Genomic DNA, 19,789 nt, shown 5'->3' on the forward strand with positions numbered 1-19,789 from the left:
ACGTGTGCAGTCCCATGTGTGCGACAGTTAAGGACTGGCTGAGCTCCTGGGGCTTGCTGATGTCACTGAGACAGGGCGGGTGGGGGAGTGGGGGCTCTGGGCAGACAGGTAGCCTTGCCTTGCCTGCCAGGAGAGCAGGGAGCACGCCATGCCTGCCGGCCCCACTGCTGGCCCCGCGGCTGGCCCTTCCCCGGCCAGGGGCAGCCCGGCCATGAGAGAGGTGGAGCCCAAGGACCAGCCCCTCACGGTGAGCATCCCCCCTTGTGTTCCCAGGCTGCCACCTCCTGACCCTCTTGGTGCCTTGTTGGCACGGGTCAGTGTGCAGGACTGTGGGTTCCCTTCCAGGGCCTTGCCTCTACTCCCCTGTCTCTGCCTCTCCCCCCACCCCCTGCCAGCCCTGTGATTCCCCCAACAAGCTCCAGGCCCTGCGGGGGGCTTCAGCCTACTTGGTGGTTGGTGAGCTGAGGTCGGTTACAGGGAGACCCTTGTGGAGCAGGGTGCGGGGCCCTGGTGCATTGGGAGGGTGGGGAGCAGCCTCTGGGGGTGGGGGGATTCTGGATGGCAGCCGCCACAGTGTTCTGCCCACAGGTAGCGCTTCGGATCCGTCCGCTCAGTGACACAGAACTGGAGGAAGGGGCCGCTGTCATTGCCCACAAGGTGGGGGACCAGGTGAGACCACAGGGGCACAGGCCGGGGGCAGGCACGGGGCATGTGTTCATGGGGTTGCGATGCTCACTTACATGAGCTTTGCCAGCTCAGCTGTTCCCAGCTATTCCCCACACCAGGCAGAGCTAAGAGGAACACAGGACCGTCCCTATCCTGCTTGCTGTCACAGAGGATCAAGCAGGGCAAAGGGGTCACTCTCAGACTTGGAGCAGTTCCCAGAGGAGGCGAGAGGGGGCAGTCCTGGCAGAAGGGAAGTCAGCCCCCAAGGTTGGGGGCGGTGGGGGGGGGCGAGTGTGGCTGTGGCTGCTCTGAGAACTCAGGGCAGGAGAGGCAGAGGGGACCAGAGCCCTTTGGCAGGTCTAGCTAAGGGTCTAGGGCCCTCGTTTGAAAAGGGCCCCAGGTAACAACGGTAATAGCGGGTTCTGCCGGGACCCCGCTGTCCCTGAGCTGTCCCTGCAGGTGACATTGTCGCATTGCCGAATGAATGCCAAGTATGGGCTAAGACAGATTTTGTCAGATGAATTGGATTTTTCCATTTGTCATTAGCAAGGCAGTTGTAATGAGGGATTGAATGTCGTGCCTAGGAGAAGGTTTGCACGTCAGAGGCAAAGTACCAGGATGTTGGGGAGCCCTGGCTGCCACCCCCCCACCAGGTCGGGCGCCCCGTGCTGACCTGGCAGCTGGGGAGCTGTAGAGGACGCTGTGGGACAAGGAAATGGACAGCCGTCTCGGTGGTGCGGACACCTCGGGGTGCGCGGGGCAGAGGCTGCGGTGAATTTAGATCCATGAGCAGCCCATGGTGACAGTCATTACACTGGGGGGTGCAGAGTTGTGCAGGGACGAATCTGGCTCAGGTGTGAAGAATGTAGGTGTTCTTTCTATGGAAGCAGCATTGCTTCTGCTGAGTTCATGTGCTAAGTGAGCTGGGGGTCAGGGATGCGGCGGGAGACCCAGTCGGGCTGCTGTCACTTGGGGACCGGTGACCGCCCGGAGCAGGGACTGCCTTGTGCATGGTCAGAGGAGGAAGGGAAGGCCCTGTCACATAACTCTGAAGGCAGAATAACAATTTCCTGGGACCGATAGTGGTTCTCAGGGTAGTGTCATTAGTCCCCAGACCTTGGTGCTGGCCTATCTGGAAACGATGGATGTCCTCCCGGGGAGCGCCCCCACTGTCCATGGTACCTCCTGTCCTCCCTGATACTGGAAGTCATAGGCCCCCTTTTCGTCCTGGCGGTCACACACCTGGGAGGTGACCGGCCCCCAAGCGAGAAGTGTCCCCTGCTTGCCCTGGTCCCGGGCAGCTCCGTGGGCATGAATGCTGCCCAGGGGTTCCCGCAGGTCATGATGAGACTTTCTCCCACTCCTCTGGCTTTGGGGATCTGGTGACTTGAGGGAAACAGGACACCTCTGGAGGGCAGGGAAGGAAGTGGCCTTTGTGAGTTGAAGCTTCATGTTTCCCGGGGCCATTGTCCTTCTGAAGCCTTGGAACTCGGGACCTGGCTGGTCTGCTTGGCACAGGGGGAGCTGTGTGTGCGAGGTCCCCGAGGCCCTCTCTGCCCTCTCTTCCCCCCCAGGCCGCCGCTCTGCTGTTCCTTCCATCGCAGGGTCCTTTCAGAGCCCACCTGGGGCCTGGCTCCAAGGTCCCCTTGCTCTGGAGTGCACGAAACACAGCTGGGTTTTTAAGAACTGGAGGGAGACCCCTGTAACTTACAGGTCACCATTTTAAGCTGAGCAAGTCAGTGGCTGTGAGGACACGCAGCCCTGGGCAGACACCACCTCTGTCCAGTTCGAAACATTTCCGTCTCCCGGGAAGGGTCCCTTGCCCACTCTGAGCTGCCCCCTCACCCTACCCTGGCCCCCGCTGGCCAGCTTGCTGACCGAGGCCCACGGGGTGTGGCCTGGTCCTACTCAGGCTGGTGGTTCTGAGGCTCATCTGTGTGGTGGCACATCCACGTTTCTGTGTAACACCATGTTCTGGTGGGACCTCAGGCCAGCCAAAGGCAGAGAGACCCGGGTGAGAGCCCCCGTATTGTCTGCCGACTCGTTTCCCCCGCAGGGGCACCTGGCCTCTTCTCCCGGTGTGTACGCGCTCCCTTTGACTGGGCAGCTAGAGACGTTGCGCCCCTCCGCCCCCAGAGATGTCCCTGCGTGTTCCCTAAAAACACGGATATTCTGTGACCATGGGAGAGCGACCAAAATCACGAAGTTGATACTGATGATACCTCACCAGCACGTGTGTTTATGGCTGGCTCTTTTCTCTCAATCGTGTTATTTTATAGCAAATTTTAAAAAGGTTTGTTTTTCACGTATGAGAGCCATTGCAACTGATACTTCTTGGATACTGAGCATGTGATCGCTTGTGCCCCTTACGGCTGTGGGTTCTGTTCCCAAGTCCACCTTATACATGGGAAAACAGCACCCAGGTTGGTGGGGAAACTTGCCCGAGGACTTCTGCTGGTGAGAGCCTGTTCTGAACCTACCTGGTCCCCCAACATTCTGGCCTGGCTGACAGCGCGCTCACCTGGCGGGAACTGTGTGGATGGGAGCTGCCCCCACCAGATCCCTTTCCTAAGATCCTCTCCACAAAGTTTGAAAGTGGTTAGCTTATGTCATGGAAAACTTGTTGGCCCGAAGCCGGGGCAGGCCCCGGGGGCTCCCAGCCCTGCCTGACTCCCCAGGAGCCTCTGGGCAGCCCTTGCCTCCTGAGGCCTCTGTTTCCAAAGCTGTGGACAGAGGGAGGGGTTGACCGGGTGGCCAGTGGGGGTACGGGTACACAGGTTGGCCAGGCTCTTGGTCTGCCCAGTTGTGCATGCAGGATTCACCCAGCGCCCATGCTCCCCACCAGCCCAGGAGCTCCTCCCGCAGTAAACAGAGCTGATTGGTCTCTAATTGCTCTGCCCCCATCCCCAGAGGCCCTCCTACACCGTGCTTCATAATTATGTATTTGTATGAGATGGAAGAGGCCCGGGGGAGGGGGCCACCTTGCACTGGCTTGGAGCAGCAGAGGGGACTGCAGAGCTTGGGGGTGGGCAGGAGGGGCATGGGCGCATACTTGGGTACCCCGGGGTTTGGGGGGGTATGGAGCGCCCCTTCTTCCTTTAATTCACCAAAGGGCCCCATCCCTATTGAATGGGTGCTGGGGTACAGAGCTCAACAGGCCCGGGGCAGGGGTGCAGGAATGTGGATGGGAGGTGGAGAGGATAGGAGGACCAGACCCCCACCCCCGTGCCCCGGCTGAGCAAAGAGGCCTGCAGCCCTCCTGGGATATAGACTAAGTCCCGGGCGTTCCCAGGCAAGGACCAGTCCTGGGGTCCTTCCGGGCACATGGAGCCCACCCTGATTCTGTGAACAGCCTCTCCTCTGATGCCTCCCTCCCCCGCCACAGACGGTGGTACTCATGGGCCCCAGCGAAGATCCCGAGGACACGCTGCGCACACACCGGTCGCGGGAGAAGACCTTCATCTTCGACGCTGTTCTGGACCAGCATGCGTCACAGGTACTCTGCGGCCCACCGGCCCCTGTGAGCTCCCACGGGGGCTCACCAGACCCTGGAGCCCTCCTGGGGAGGACTCAGTGGCCAGGTGGTCCCATCCACCACTTGTCACAGGAGTCTCCCTGCTGAATAAGGAAGGGGCTGGCACTTGGGCTGTCCTGAGGCAGGGAGCGGGAGGCGCCACGCACGGGGCCCTGGGTTCATGCAGGTTCTCATTCGTCCATCCAGACAGGGCAGGGTCCCCTCCGCCCTGTGGCTGGAGCATGCTCCCCACCCACATGGGCCCCCATCCAGCGAGGGAGGCAGGTGCTGAGTCAGCACTGTCGTGGGCACCAGCAAGGCACGCAGCGGTTAGCCAGGATCCGGAGGAGGGGCAAGCCAGCGGGGACAGCTGCAGGGGACCAAGGGTCCTGGCGTGGGCCTTAGCTGGCCCCTTCTGCAGACCGGGCGCGGGAGTCTCAGCATCAGGCCGCACTCACCAGCACCCTCCCCCAAGGACGAAAGGCTGTCTGGCTCATCCCCTGACCCCCACCTGTGAGAGGGATCTCATTGCCCCACACCATAGAGGGGAGCCTGGGGAGCCCGGCAGAGCAGGATTGGCACCTGGGCTTCTGGAGATGGGGATGTCCGCCAGGGAGAGGACATCTAGGGGATGTTTGGCCCCGAGACCTGTCCAACCCTGCCCACCCTGTCCCTGCCCTCTGGGCCCCGGCATGGCTTGTCTCGGATGCACCGGCTGCCTGGGGGCCCCGGAGTGGCCCCCCACTTCAGGACACAGCTGTAGTTCTATTGATAACGGATTTGCTCCACGTGGCCGAGCCGGGTGTTGTCCGAGCGGACATGTGCTCTTACTCCCAAGATCTTCATGGGGCTAGAAGTAGGAGGGAGTTGAACGTGGCCCCTGCGGAGGGCTGTCTCACGTGCATGGTCCTGCCAGCCTCTCGGAAGCTCTCCACGCTGTCCTGAGATGGGGCCCCATTGTACAGATGGGGAAACCAAGGCTGGATGCTAGAGAGTTGCAGGCCAGGTCCCAGCCCCTGATGATGGAAGTCCAGAGTTGGGGAAAGCAGTACCCATGCCCAGATGCTGTGAGCCGTGTTGCCAGCCAGGGCTACTGGGACAGTTCTGTGATGTGGGGAGCAGGGTCCAGACGGGCTCCCAGGAAGGGCAGCAGATACGGCATTGTCATTTCTGTCAGGTCCAGCCATACATACACACCTGGAGGTGTCCTTCCTTGAATACCCCTGTGGGCAGGGAGCTCGCTACCACACTTGTTGCTCGGTGTTGCTACCTTATGTGGGGTTTTGTGGGCCTGAGATTTGTCAGGCCCATCCCGGTTTTATCCCATGATGTGGAGTCCTCTTGCCCTTGCAAGTCCTGTGCTGCCTTCTAGTCCCAGGCACTGTGTCTGACTTCTCTCGGCTCCTGAGAAGCCCGGAGTGGCCCCATCCGTGTCCATCGCCAGACATGTGACAGGCCTCGTGGCGGGAGCTGTCATGCACGCTTGTGTGTAATCCTCCCCGATGGCTTCTCCAGGAGCCCGGCCCTGTCTCACGCCGTGGGGTGGCAAAGCAGCAGGATGGGGACTGGAGCCCATGCCGCATCTAGACTGGCCCCCTCCCAACGGTCCTTGGCCATGGGCAGACACCACACACCGGTCCAACTCTGGCCGGGTCACATGTCCCACTGTCTGTCCTTCCGTCCGTCCACAGGAAGATGTGTATCGTGCCACCACCCAGCACCTCGTGGAAGGTGTCGTGTCTGGGTACAACGTGACGGTGTTTGCCTATGGCCCCTCAGGTACCGCTAAGGGCCGGGCCCCCAGAGGGGGCGGGGCTGACAGCCACAGTGCTCTCCCTCCCAGCACAGAGCACCACCCTGCACCAGCGTGTGGTGCTCTCCCTGCGCCCACTGGCTCCTTCCATCCTCGCTGCGGCCCCCATGGGCAGTGAGTGCCACCCCCTTGGCACACACGAGGAAGCTGAGACTCAGAGGGCACACATGGCTGGTAGGCGTGCATGTAGGGGTCCAGCCACCTCTGCCCCTTGCTGCCCACGAGAACCCACAGACGTCTCCACAACTAGCAGTTGGGCTCCACAATGGTCCCTGAAGCTTAGCCACCTCTCACGTCCTGAAAGCCAGGATGGCAGAGGTTGGAGCAGATGGGAAGATGAAGGCCTGGGAAGCCCTTGGCCCAGGGTCATGGCCTGGGGACGTCACTCACGCCGTGGATATTAACGCACACCTACTGCCTGCCAGGATCTGGCGGGGGCGGGGGGTCTTTGGGGAGCAGGGGCAGGGGGCAGGTGGCATTCCTGTTTACAGACACGAGCCCGGCCCCCGTGTCCGGGGTTTCTTGTGCAGGGGAGCCATCAGACTTCCACGGGCTTCCCTTTGCCCCCGTTTCCGAAACAGAAAACGAGCATGTCTGAGTGTTCAGGACCGTTTGCCTAAGGTGGCGGAGGTGTGGACCGTCAACTGGTGGCACGTGTCCGGTCAAGGTAGGAGCCCGCCTCAGGAGTCCCCGCCCTGGCGGCTGTCCACCTGCCCACAGGTGCGGGGAAGACCTACACCATGCTGGGCATGGACACGGAGCCCGGCATCTACCTGCGGACCCTCACCGACCTCTTCCGGGCCATTGAGGAGGCCCGCGACCATGCGGACTGCAGCGTGTCCATGTCTTACCTGGAGGTGAGCCTGCCCGCTGGCCTCCTGGGAGACCTCCGCCCTTGGGGCGTCGGAGTTCTGCTGAGATGTACCTACTGTGCTGTTCTTGCCCCACAGCTGCTGCATTTCCCCCTTGTGTCTCTCCTCCCAGATTTATAACGAAGTGATCCGGGATCTCCTGAATCCATCCTCGGGGTTCTTGGACCTGAGGGAGGATTCTCGGGGCAACATCCAGATCGCAGGCATCATGGAGGTCTCCACCTCGAACGCCCAGGAGGTGAGGGTCACCGGGGCCCATGGAGGGAAGGGGGCCTCGGCCTCAGCCGCCACGCTCGCCAGAGCTCAGATAACGCAGCCCCACGTTGTTTCCCTGCTAATGGGGCAGCACATGGTGCGTTCAGGGTAGACATCGCTGACCACTGTTCCCTCTGCGCCCAGATGTGGGCGAGGAGCCCGTTCCCACACAGCACCCCAGCCAGTCCCAGCCCGTCTGAAATCCCCCATGTGCTCTGTGGTCCCAGCACCTCCTGGCACACAGTGGGCACCCCGCCGAGGCTGGCTGGCCTGGTTCCTGCAGCGGCTTGCACACAGATGGGTTCCAGCCTACCTGCCAACCTCAGCGAGCCCGTATGCCTGTGGGGTTCTGTGGCAGAAGGTTCTAGAACTGGTCCTGGCTGGGTGGGGAAGATGTGGGTGACCCAGTGACGGGGTCTGCCATGGGTAGAGGAGGGGGAGGGTGACACCAGTGTCTGCCCTCTGCCATCCCGGCTGGATTGGTTAGCTCGATCAATGGGTCACTCCGAGGCATAACCGAGACGCTGCTTCCGCCAGACAAGGTTCTGCAAAGAGCTGCCCGAGGGGGGCCGGGGGACCAGCCCTCCGGTGGGCCCCACGTGGTGTTGGGGGAGTGTGTGGCCCCCTTGCCCAACTCCGCCTGTGTCCTCAGATCATGCAGCTCCTCACCAAAGGCAACCGGCAGCGCACGCAGGAGCCCACGGCCGCCAACAAGACATCCTCTCGCTCCCACGCAGTGCTACAGGTCACTGTGCGCCGGCGGAGCCGCGGGGCAGACTCGCTGGAAGAAGTGCGCGTCGGGAGGCTCTTCATGGTGGACCTGGCGGGCTCGGAGCGGGCGTCACAGGTTCTCTGACCACCCCCCACCCAACATACCTGTGGTTACCCCCACCTAACATCCCTGCAGTTACTCCTCGCGGTCTATGAGCGGGGCCCTGCCCCTCCTCGTCCGCCAGCGCCCGCAACTCCCAGTGTGGCGCCCGCTCGCGACCTGCTTACCGCGCACATGGAGTCTCAAATGTTGCGAGGCAGAGCCCGCAGGGCTGGTACCTGCAGGCTTGTAGGTCTTGAGTGGCAGGCTGTCCTGACAATGAACCACATCCAGACCCTCCCCAGTGCCGAGCCTCTGGGGGGAAGACAGATGCTTGAGCCGATGAAGAAGGCCTGAGGAGGCCTGTGTTTAGAGATTGGGGTCCATGCAGAGGCTGAGTGATCCCAGAGGAGGGCAGGGTGCTGGCATGCAGTCTCGGGGCTGAGCCTGAGGGCGTCCTTAGGAGTTTGGTGGGATGCAAGGAAGGGCATGTCAGGTAGAGGGAACAGTGTGTGCAAAGCGTGGCTGTTAGGAGGACGGCACCCAGTTTACTCCAGCCCAATGTGGATGTAAGCCTGACAGTCTTTCTGAGTGTCCCACCTGCCTGCCCCTGAGCCCTTGGTTCGCCTGTCCTTAGAGGTACTTGTCACTCGAAGCGGGGGCTGTGCTTACCTTCTGCCTAGCCCAGGGCCAGGCACAGAGCATGTGCTGGATGGAGGCCGTGCTCACAAAGTAGTGCTGTCACCAAATGCCCAGGCCTTTAGCAGGTGTAATCCATGTAATCCCCCCAGCAGAGGATAAGGTGGGCCACAGATGTGGAGGCTGGGCCCCAGGCAGTGTGGTGGCTTGGCGGTGCACAAGATATTCAGTGTTAGATCCAAGCTTTGGACCCGGGGGCATCTTGCCCAAATCTGTGCCGTCTGCTGCTGTGTTAGCTGGCCCCCGGTTTGCACTGACACTCTCTGTTTGGGGTTTTATCATGGGGTCGTCACATCTGTTCATGCCCTGCCCTTGGTGTGCCTGTAGCTGAAGTGAGCAGGGCCAGCGGCCAGGGGCAGACTGCTTTGAAATGCCATGTGTTCATAGACCATTTGATGCACAGCAGGGCCAGGAGACCCGGAGACGACTGCCATTGGGAAGATAGTCCTACTCACAGTTCGCAGAGGAGGGCGTGTGGGATTTCACGTGGGGAGGCAGCAGGGCCGGTCAGCAGGCAGAGGAAGGCCGCCCTGTGGGCGAGAGCCTTCTTGTGGTTGCCCCAGGAGGAGCAGGTGTGGCGGGGTGAGCAGGCTCAGGATGGCTAGTTAGAGTAATTTCCATGACTCTGGGGCACAATGGCTATTTGTCTGGTTCCCGATCCTGGGGGATTCATGCGGGGTGACAGTGGCCCAGAGTGAGGTGGCAGAGGTGTGGGCTCTGGGTTGGTGGTCTGGATTTGAAAAGCTTGTTCTATATCACTGGGAATTGGCTAATGCTGAGAGGGGCAGTCCCTCCAGGATCAGGAAGGACCCCAGTTGTCAGAGCATTAGAGCACCGAGGGAAGGGCATGGCTGACCCATGGACAGATGTGGGTACAGACAAGATCACATAAGGGGGCCTCGTGTGACAGAGGTCTGGGACTCTGGCCTGTTCTAGCTGGGCCCAGCTGTGTCCTCGGGGCAAGATGGAGAGGTTTGCCAAGAGGGGTCCAGGGTCTGGCTCTTTGCTCTCACTCTGCTCCGACTTGCTGTGTGCCTTTGGGTAAACCACTGTCCCTCTCTGGGCCTTGGTTTGGGTTTAGGTGTATATTCAAGTGGCCTACGTGGGTTACTTTAACAATCTGCTTGGCTCTCACGAGCTGTTGTTTCTTCATAGAAAATCATTTGTGAAAGCCTTCGTTCCAGGGCACGAGGTCTCAGAGAAAGCCCCCTAACTCTATGACAGACATGTGACATGAGCAGCCGCCCTGGCTCTGGCCACACTAGCAGCTGTGGTCCCGCCCTGCACCGGCTCCCCCATAACAAACGTAGTAGCTGGCATTTACCCCTCGCCTCTGGGGACCTAGCCTGACCTGGCCTGTTGCACATGTTACACACTAAATCCTCCCCATTACCCCATGAGGTTGGGAGAGTGAGGAAGCTGGGGCAGACTGGGAGATCTGTCCGAGATTCTCAAACCATGTTCTAGGTTGCCTCCCAAACCCACACCCTTAATGAGAAAAACATTTTTTTTTTTTTTTTCTGATTTCAAATGTATTAGAAGCACAGTGCAGAAAATGTGGAAACTACAGATAAGGGGAAGAAAGTAAGAGACCGTGCCGTGCTTGCACTCAGAGGTGTTTATCCTAAGGGCATTTTGGCTTATCTATGCAGCCCACACCACGGGCTGGGTGCTGCCAGGGTCCTGGGCTCTGGGGACACTTGGCTACCAAGGAGCCTGGGGTCCATCAGGGAGTGGGTGGGCAGACGTGGAAGGCAGCAGAGAGCAAGGCAGTTGCCGGGCAAGTGAAATGGTGGAAGAAATAGGATGGGGGGCCGGCTGCTACCGTCCCTGCTTCGGAGAGCCGGGTGGGGTTGCCCCTGCAGGAGGGGACGCCGAGCCACGGCCAAAGGATGGGCAAGTTCCGGTGTGGGGGGTGCTGTCAGCATGAACCCCGGTCTGTGTCTCATGAAGGTGGGGCTCCTGTGCACAGACAGCCCCCACCCCCAGTTCTCATCTCACTTAACGAAAGCTTACAGTCCCGGTGAGCGTAAGCGTGTGGCGCTGCCTCGTCCCCTCCTGTAGCCATCTGAGCCATCCAAGCGTGCCATCGGAGCCGTGAAGGCCCGGGAGGGATGGGCCAGCACACGGCCCGGACCGGACCTCTCTTCTCCCGCCCAGACCCAGAACCGCGGCAAGAGGATGAAGGAGGGTGCCCACATCAACCGCTCCCTGCTGGCTCTGGGCAACTGCATCAGTGCACTCAGCGAGAAAGGCGGCAGCCGGGCGCAGTATGTGAACTTCCGGGACAGCAAGCTCACAAGACTGCTGAAGGTACAGCCCATCCGCCTCGTAGGGGGCGTCCCTGCCAGGAGGGAGGCCCGGACCTGGGTCTCAGGGCCCCTCCAGGGACCCCTGAAGGCACAAGAACCCTGTAGGAACCATGACTGGTCACTGCCTGACTCCCGCCCCATCCGTCTGAGGAGGGGTCAGCCTGGGCTTGCACACTCCCAGTCACAGGGAGCTCACTACCTTCCTGATGCTGCCTGTCCTATCTTGGATAGTCTAACAGTGAGACTTTCCCCTCTTTTCTGAGCTGGACACTGTCCCCACTATTTATGTAGCAAGGGTATAGGTGAACAGTCCAGCAGAGCAGTACATTGACGTTCCCGTAGACTCGGCTTCTCAATCTACTCTGTTCTCATCAGAGCAGAAGTCTGCGGGGGTGGGCCAGGTACAGATCTCACTTTGTCCTGGCGTCCCCTCCCTGAGCACCAAACCCTCGGTCCTGGCATTGCCTGCCTTTCTCAGGGTTTGGAGCAGGAACCGCAGAGGGCTGGTCCAGAGGGGCCTGGGACGGGAGGTGGGGTCCCGTTCTCCTCACCTCCACCAGGGCCTTCTGCTGAGCAGGACGCCCTGGGGGGGAACAGCCGCACAGTGATGATCACACACATCAGCCCGGCCAGCACATCCTTCGAGGAGTCTCGGACCACCCTGCTGTACGCCTACAGGGCCAAGAACATTAAGACGCGGGTGAGGCCCCCATGTGCCGAATCCTCACTCCACGCCCCCTCTGGAACCTCTGGGGGTGGTCCCCCTTCCACTCCGGCTCCTGGCAGTGCTGGGTGTGTGGCGCCTGACTTCTCTGTTCGTCCCTTCTCTTCTCTGATGAGAACGCAGGCCTTGGGTTTCGGGCGCCCCAAATCCAGGACGGTCTTGTATTGAGATCCCTAATTACACCAGCAAAGACCCTTTCTTCACATGAGGCCCCAGTCACGGGGCTTGGGATGTTTCCGACACGGACTTAGCCATCCTCCAGGTGCACTGTGAGCTCCAGATGTCCCTGGAAGGTGGGGCCTGTTATCCTGTTCTGCATCCTGGGCAGCCAAGGCATGGAAAGAGAGAGAGAGAGAGAAAGCCACTTGAGCAGAGCAGGCTCACAGCGCAGGGTGGCCCGGCTCTGGAGACCGTGCTGCAAGCACCGGCTTCTCTGGCTCTGGCTGCTGTGCTCAGTGCAGAGGGCTCGCGTCAGGAGGCTGGGCGTGGGTTTCGGGATGCATGTGGGTTTGGGGTGCACGGCCGGCGGCCAGCGAGGAGAGCTGTGATCCCCACCAGCAAACCTGGGTCGAGCCCTCCCTGCCACACAGCCCTGAGCTCAGTGGCGGCACGGCCTCTGCTCTCAGCCAAATTGTGAGCTTCGCTGCAGGTGTGGGGGGACAGATCAGTATGTCACTTCCGACTGTGCTCAGTGCTCTAAATGGCAGCCACGGGGTGCTACAAGGGCGAGTGGCTGGGGAGACAGAGCTGAGAGGCTGGGTCAAGGACGCTAGGCCTCAAATGTAGGAGGGCAGGGTGTGCAGACGGCAACCAGCCCTTCCACCCTCCAGACCCGCCAGAGAGAGACTCGGGCCCAGGTGCTCGAAAGCTCCAAAGTGCCTACAGAAGGGGACGGCGTGTGCAGACGGGTGCATCCTGCCGTGGACTGCTGTGCGGCTTTGGAGGGAATGGGCTAGGCCCAGCTGTGCAGATGGAGGCCTCCCAGCCACAGCGCAGGATGAGGAAAGCAAAGTTAGAGAAGAGCTCTGGGGGGCGCCGGACTGGCCCAGTAGGTGGAGCTGACGAGTCTCAATCTCAAGGTCATGGGTTTGAGCCCCATGTGGTGCTGGAGCCCTGGTCTGATGTAATTTACATAAAAAAACCGAAGCCAAGCCTCTACTGAGAAGCCCCGTGTGTGTCTGCAGATGTGTACGTCTGCAGAGAACCCCAGAGGGGACGGTCCAGAGGGTGCCGATCAGAGTGATCGCAGCGCTTACCCAAGCAAAGGGGCTTTCAACAACTCTTGACAGATCATGGGAAATTTCTTGACTATGGCAAAATATGCATGACATAAAATTTGCCATCTTCACCATTTCTCAGCGTCCAGTTCAGGGGCACCATCCAGCTACAGAATGTTCCATTCCCATACATGGAGACCCTGTCCCTGTGATGCACGGACCCCCAATCACTCCCCCAGTCCCGGTCCCACCATTTGCTCTCTGTGTCTGTGAGGCTGACAACGCCGGGTCATCGTGTGCGTGGGGCTCCTGGCGTGTCCTTCTGTGTCTGGCTGGTGTCCTCAGGGCTCGTCCCCACAGGGTAGGAGTCCGGTTCCCTCTGTCTTTAAGGTTAAGTTGCATCAATCTGAATTTTCCTAACCCAATGTGCCGTCGTCCTCGTGGCATCATGAGCACGTCACGTGGCAGGGCAGTTTCCGCAAGTGCTAACCTCAGCTGTGGGTCTCCCCCCTTCCCCCAACCAGGTGAAGCGTAACCTGCTGAACGCGTCCTCGCGTATCGCGCAGTACACAGACGTCATCTCTGATCTGCGCCGGGAGATCGAGCGCCTCAAGTCCAAAACTGAGACTCCGGAGGAGGAGAGGAGAGGCGACCCCGGCACCCGGGATGCGCAAGGTAGAGCCGAGCTCCTGGGGTCCCTGTGGTTTTGCTGCTGCCTCCCCCCCACCCCCGAGCTCGTGGCTGTGGCCATGGGCTTCAGTCCTCACCTGCCATGCACTGCCTTCTGTTTCCGGCCCATGTGGGGGGAGCAGCCGCCTTCCCTGCCTTCTCCTGAGCACCTCCTTTCTACCTTCCTGTCCTTCCCAGATCAGTTGCTCTTTAAAAACACAGTCTTCCCTTCCAGAATAGTTTTAGATTTACAGAAGAGCTGCAGGGATAGTACAGAGAGCTCTCCACGCCCCTCAATGTCAGCATCTAAACTTGTATTTATTTACTGAGGCAAAGCTCACACAACTTAGAGTTCACCATCTTCGCGTGCACAGCTCCGTGGCGTTTGAGGCTTGTCTGCGGTGCCCTGTGGCCACCGCCTCCACCTGGTCCCAGAGCAGACCCTGTGCCCGTCACACAGTTTCTCTCCATTCCCCCTTCTTCCCAAACCAGCCTTCTGTAGACCTCCCGTATGGGTCAGCCTATCATAACTTTTCCAAAAATTATAAAGCTAACCGGTAGGTTAAAAAAAAAAAATGTGTCCTTAAAAACACCAGGAGAAAAGTCAGGTATAGGTCAGTGTATGAATATATACTTTCCTTGCCACTCTCACTCGCTCTGCCCTCCCACGTGGCCCCTTCCCATCATCTCGAATGGAATTCCAGACATCGTGTATCACTGTATTCAGAAATAGGTCAGGATGTAATCCCCAAGATACAAGGACTTGGCCAGCACAAAACAGCGGTGCCTTTCCCACACCTGAGAAGATACTCCCGCATTTGCTGGTGTTAGGCTGGGTAGGCAAGCCCAGCCGTGTCACCGGGCCACACCTTGAATGTGGTCTCTTCTGTTCAGTGGCCGTCCACTGAATCCTCTTCGTGGTTTTCCTTTCGATTCTTGCTCAAGAACCTGAGTCGTTTGTCCTGTGGATTTGCCGCCTGCTCTGTGCTCTGAGGTCCTATAAGTCAGGCATTGTGTCTAAGCACTGGGAAGAGGAGGCGTTCTCTGAGGTCACTGCTGTCATTTTGATGTGAGCCTGTCGTGTTCTGTGCGGCATCATGGACACTGGCGTCCAGAGAGGGCCATGTGGTTTGTGTGTGTGTGTGTGTGTGCGTGTGTGTGTGTGTTTGTGCGTGATGCAGGGCGTCAGCTTTGGGCTTTTCTATAAGTGACACCAGCCTGCGGCTCTTCTTCTGTTCCTTGTTTTTCTCACATAGCAGCGCGTCCTGGGGGGCCGTCCACCTGCGCGGTGGATCTGCCACATTCTTTCTAACAGCTGCAGAGCATTCTATTGGAGTCTATCTCATCCCATCTGATGGGTACTTTGGGGCTTTCTAGCTACTCAGCCTCCTTGGGCCCTTGTCTTAGGTGACTTGGAGGGCTCAGGGTTCTGTTGGAGCAAGAGGGTGAAGGAAGTATTCAAAGGGAAGGGGCTGTGGTTAATGGAAGACCGAGGCCCATGGGCCCGTGGAGGGTTGGGAGGCCAGTGGGGAGGAAGATGGGGTGGTTGTAGAGAATTTGCAAAGCTGGGTGGTGACCAGGATGTTTGGGCTTCTTCGGGGTTGGGGGTCAACAGGCATGCGTGCCGCAAGGGCTTTCACCCGGGCGGGCTCTTAATTATTGGGACGGGTCCTAGGTGTTCTGGGGAGACAGGCAACGTCGCGAGGGGTGGTAGTCTCCTGGTGAGCTCTGAGCGGATGACAGGCCCCCTTGGGTCCTGCTGTGGTGTGCCTGGGGCGGCAGTGGGACCCTGGTGTGTACGCCTCTGTCAGGAACATTTTGAGCATTTCCAGATCTTGTTTTTTTTTTTTTTTTTAAAGATTTTATCTATTTATTTGATAGAGATCATGAGTAGACAGAGACGGGGGAGGGAAAGCAGACTCCCTACTGAGCAGAGAGCCCAATGGATCATGACCCTGGGATCATGACTTGAGCCAAAGGCAGAGGCTTTAACCCACTGAACCACCCAGGTGCCCCAAGATCTTGTTTTATTTTTTTAAAAAGATTTTAATTATTTATTTGACAGAGAGAGACACAACGAGAGAGGAAATACAAGCAGGGGAAGAGGGAGAGGGAGAAGCAGACTTCCCACCAAACTGGGAGCCTGATGCGGGGCTTGATCCTAGGACCCTGGGATCGTGACCTGAGCCGAAGCGCCCAGACACCCCAAGATCTTGTTTTAATGACTAAGTAGTCTAGTCTCTGGATGCAGTGATCATTTTGCCCATCTCAGATCACTTGGTGTTTGAGGAAAACGTGCTCCTTGATCACTGCCCTCCAGGTCAGGGGAACAGACAGTGGTAGCCAGAGTGGAGCTGCAGTGGGGCAGCCAGGGAGTACTGTCTGTGAATCATGGACAACTATTAGGTAGGAACTTACATGGGAAACAAAAAGAACTAGTTTGCTCTGTGGAGCTGACATTCTGGCAGGAAACGGGTGTCAGATATATCACAAAATGTTTATCACTTATCGATATGCAGCCGACTATGACAGAGAAAGCAGGGTGTTACCAGCACAAGTGGCAGGTGGACCCAGACTGAGAATCTGAGAGGGTTTCTCTGAGGAAGCAAGGTCTGAGCTCAGATGGCTAGCCCAGCCACACCCCTCCTTGGGTGTGAGACTCCAATCCTGAGCCTGAGAGTGAGACTCAATCCTTGAGCCTGAGACTGAGACTCAAATCCACGGTAATCTGACCCCAAGCCCGGGAAAGAGACCATCTAATCCATCCATTTGATTACTTATACATCTACCCATCTCTCTAAACATGTATAGAGTTCCTTGGTGCAGACCCTGTGTTGGCGGGCAAGCAAGGCGTTCAAGCTGGGCTTAGGTGGCACTGCTCCTGGGGCAGCTGGCTCTCTTCCCGCCCCCAGTCATGATCCCCGCCCACGATGGAGAGGAGGATAGCCGCCTGCAGATGAACAAGATCCGAGCGCAGCTCATCGGGGCCTTCAAGGAGCAGCTGGAGATGCGGCGCAGCCTGGTGGAGCTGGAGAACACCAACATCGAGCTGCACGTTGACGTGTCCCGCCACCTGCTGACCATTGCAGAGTGAGTGTGCTCACATGCCAGCCCCATGGGGCGGGGAGGCCAGCCAGGACACCACGGGCCGCTGAGGGGAGCATCTTTGTGCTACAGCCTGCAGGGGATTTTAGTGGGGGCACCCTGTGTTCCTGGGCAGGACTCCTGGCCCAATCCCCTCTTGCTGTCCTTCCCGTGTAGCCAAGCTGGGCCCAGTGGGAGATCCAGGTGGGAGATCCAGGCCCCTGCGATCTCTCTGTCCCAGTCTGGGGTCCAGAGCCAGCCCTGGCAGGTTAGGATCAACCCTAATCTTCTAGATTCACAGAAGAGGACGCTGAGGTTCAGAGGGGCTGTGGGTTTGCCCACCCACCAGGCCAGGACCCTTCTGCCGTTCTCACATCCTTGCTATTTGTACGTACCTTGAATAGACTGACCACATACGGAGGGACTGTGCCGTCTGTCACCTGGAGCGGGACGCTTTTGAGCGGGGGAGGGGTGCTAGTTGCAGTCACACCAGGAGCGGGGTTGCCCGGCCCTGCCCTGCTCAGACAGGGACGCCTGGGTCTGCTGCTTGCGGTCACCTACGCTGGGCGCTTTCTTGTCCCATCCTCCCCGCATTTCTCCTTCTCCTGCCACTTCCTCCTTTCTGTGTATTTTCTGAGTTATACACAGAGCGTGATACCTGCACCAGAGGAATTCTTCCACCCGGAGATCCACTCCATCCACGCACTGCCCCCAGCCCTGCTCCTTCTGTCCCCCCTTCCCGCTGTCCCCCACGAACGGTGCCCACGGTGGTTCACAGCCTGCCGGTGGCCCTCTGAGGTTTTGCCCTGAGTGGAGGTCATCAGACTAATCCTTAGAGCCCCAGTGTGCTCTTGCCCCCCAAGGCGGCCCGCAGTCCCCGGGGCAGAGCTGGGGCCGGAGGCAGCAGATACCTGTGTTTCATCGTCTGACAATCCTGTGTAGTGTTCACTGCTTCTGTTTCCTTCTGCTTTTTGTTCGTGAGTTTTTGTGTTTTACAAGATTGGAAAGACAAGGCAGCAGACCTGTTTCTGCCCAGGCCTGTGGGTACATCAGCCCGGGCACGGCTTGCACCCTGATCTCTGGCCTCTCTGTTGTGGCTGCAGCTGGGAGCAGGAGAAGACCCACGAGCACGTGCACAGGGACAGGACACCAGAGAGGGACGAGGAGCCAGCAGAGGCCGACGTGGATGGGGACGAGGGCGAATCCTCGGAGCCGCACGAGGTGGCTCTGGCCAGAGAGGAGGTCAACATGCTTTTGGCCGAGCAGCGGAAGACCGCAGCCCTCAAGGTCAGGGAGGGGGCTATGTGTGCAGGGTCATGGCAGTGGTGTGACCACGGTACACCGGATGGGGCCTGCCACCGCCATCCTGTAGATGGGGACCAGGCTCAGGGAGCTGAGATGAACTGTTCCACGTCCCCGGGGACAGGAGAAGCCGACGGCGGAGTCCCTGCCCTTCATGCTAGTGATGGCCGAAGGGGGTGGCAGGGGTCAGGGCGCAGGAGGGGCTGCCTGGGGCACAGAGGAGCCAGTGGCTGTGGAGATGGGGCAGCTCCTGCCTATCTGCACAGACAGCCGCTCTCTCTGTCCAGAGTGGCAGAGCCACTCCCCACGGGCCCGTGCTTGCTTCGGCCTCTTGCTCCGTCTTCCCCGAGTCAGGTCTTGGGCACAGGCTGGAGGGACACGGTCAGAGGAAGTCAGTCCAGCTCCTCCCTGAAGAAAGGAGCCTCTTGCCCAACCATGAGTTGTGACACGGTAGCTCATCGTCTCGTGGTCCCTATTCTGGCATGGCTGGAGAGCCCCGGTGTCTGTGCGGTGGTCACCATGCACACTGTCTGTTCGGAGAGCCCCGTGGAGGAGGGGTTGGGGTGCAGGCTTTGGGTTGGTTGGTCTGCCCTGGAGACCTGTGCTCCTGGGTGAGTGGTTTAGGCCCTTGGGAACCAGCTCACCTTGGGAGGGGCAGTCCCTCCAGGGTGGGTAAGAGCCCAGATGTGAAATCATCAGAACACAAGAGATAAAGGGTGTGGTTAGTGCAGGGTGATGGGCACATGTCCTTGGAACCCATAGGTCCCCCCGTGTTCTTGTGAGCACGGCTTGCAAAGCTGAGCCCCCTGGCATGCACCCGCATGGGAGCACAGACTGCAGGTGCCGGCCCTGAGTGCTCCGTCTCCCTGGCAGGCCGGGCTGGAGCGGCGGCTGGCCAACGCCAAGAGGAAGGTGTCGCAGCTGGAGAGGCTGCTGCCCACGCAGGCCGTCAGCGAGGACCAGCGGGAGGTACTGCGGCTGCTCTGCCGGGCGCACGAGCTGGAGGTGGAGAACACGGAGCTGCGGGCCGACAAGCTCTGCCAGGGGAGCCTGCTGCGTCAGAAGGACCTGGTGATCCAGCGCCACCACCAGCACCGGCTGCTGTGCGAGCGGCTCATCCAGGACCTGTGGCAGCTGGTGCAGGGTGAGGCTGCCGCCCTGGTCCCGGTCAAGCAGAGTCCTGGTCTCCCAGGGCGTAGAGGCAGACCCCCGTTGGCCTTCACCCCGGCCCTGTTCCCTCACCCTATACCCCATCCCTATCTCCCACCATGTCCCCAGCCCCTGGCTCTGTCCCCCTGTCCTGTCCCCTGCCCTGCCTCCTGCCCCTGCCCCCTGCTCCTCTCCCCTGCCCTGGCCCTGGCCCTGTCCCGAGCCCCTGTCCCCCACCTTCTTCCCCATCCCTGTCTGCTACCCTGTCCCCGGCCCCTGCCTCCTGCCCTGTCCCCCACCTTGTCCCCTGCCCCTGTCCCCTCCCCTTGTCTCTTGCCCCGTCCCCTGCACCTGTCCCCCACCTTGTCCCCCGCCCTGTCCCCAGCCCCTGTCCCTGGGTGTGAAACACTCTCCGTGATGTAATCTAGGGAAGGCCAAGCACAGCATGTCAGAAATCCGCTTACATGGGGCACCGACCGTCCACAGGGAAGTGTGTGTAGCCCCCCACCCCCAGAAAATCCTCCTCCATCAGGTCGGAACATCAGCCTGCAAACTTCCATAAAAAGAAGATGCTGTCTTTTGCATAAGTAGGGGCGTCTCACCCATCCGCCTGTTTTCCCGGGTCCCGCAGGTGGCGGCGTCGAGGTGCCAGAGGCCCTGGACCAGCGCTTCCGCCTGTACTCGCGGGAGCTGGGCGCGGGC

The 19,789-nt window shown here is 59.7% G+C and overlaps 1 protein-coding gene across 1 annotated transcript; it reads left to right on the forward strand.

Moving 5' to 3' along the window:
- Window positions 1-211: 211 nt before the first annotated feature.
- LOC132027268 (kinesin-like protein KIF19) lies at window positions 212-19,505 on the forward strand. The gene is made up of 14 exons (XM_059416020.1): window positions 212-247; window positions 589-669; window positions 4,052-4,162; window positions 5,872-5,959; window positions 6,714-6,850; window positions 6,978-7,103; window positions 7,773-7,967; window positions 10,791-10,943; window positions 11,520-11,642; window positions 13,408-13,558; window positions 16,465-16,642; window positions 17,740-17,923; window positions 18,812-19,105; window positions 19,473-19,505. Exons 1-14 carry the CDS (start codon window positions 212-214, stop codon window positions 19,503-19,505), a joined length of 1,890 nt encoding a protein of 629 aa, XP_059272003.1.
- The last annotated feature ends 284 nt before the right edge of the window (window positions 19,506-19,789 follow it).

The sequence above is a fragment of the Mustela nigripes genome, chromosome 11 (assembly GCF_022355385.1).
Source record: "Mustela nigripes isolate SB6536 chromosome 11, MUSNIG.SB6536, whole genome shotgun sequence".
Taxonomy (NCBI): domain Eukaryota; kingdom Metazoa; phylum Chordata; class Mammalia; order Carnivora; family Mustelidae; genus Mustela; species Mustela nigripes.

What these genes read in the sequence shown, in the direction of transcription:
- LOC132027268 (XM_059416020.1), top strand. Translation starts at nt 212, where the DNA reads ATGAGAGAGGTGGAGCCCAAGGACCAGCCCCTCACG. An exon ending in CCAAGGACCAGCCCCTCACG is followed by an intron (nt 248 to 588) that starts GTGAGCATCCCC and finishes TTCTGCCCACAG; the next exon opens with GTAGCGCTTCGGATCCGTCC. An exon ending in CACCTGCTGACCATTGCAGA is followed by an intron (nt 16,643 to 17,739) that starts GTGAGTGTGCTC and finishes TTGTGGCTGCAG; the next exon opens with CTGGGAGCAGGAGAAGACCC.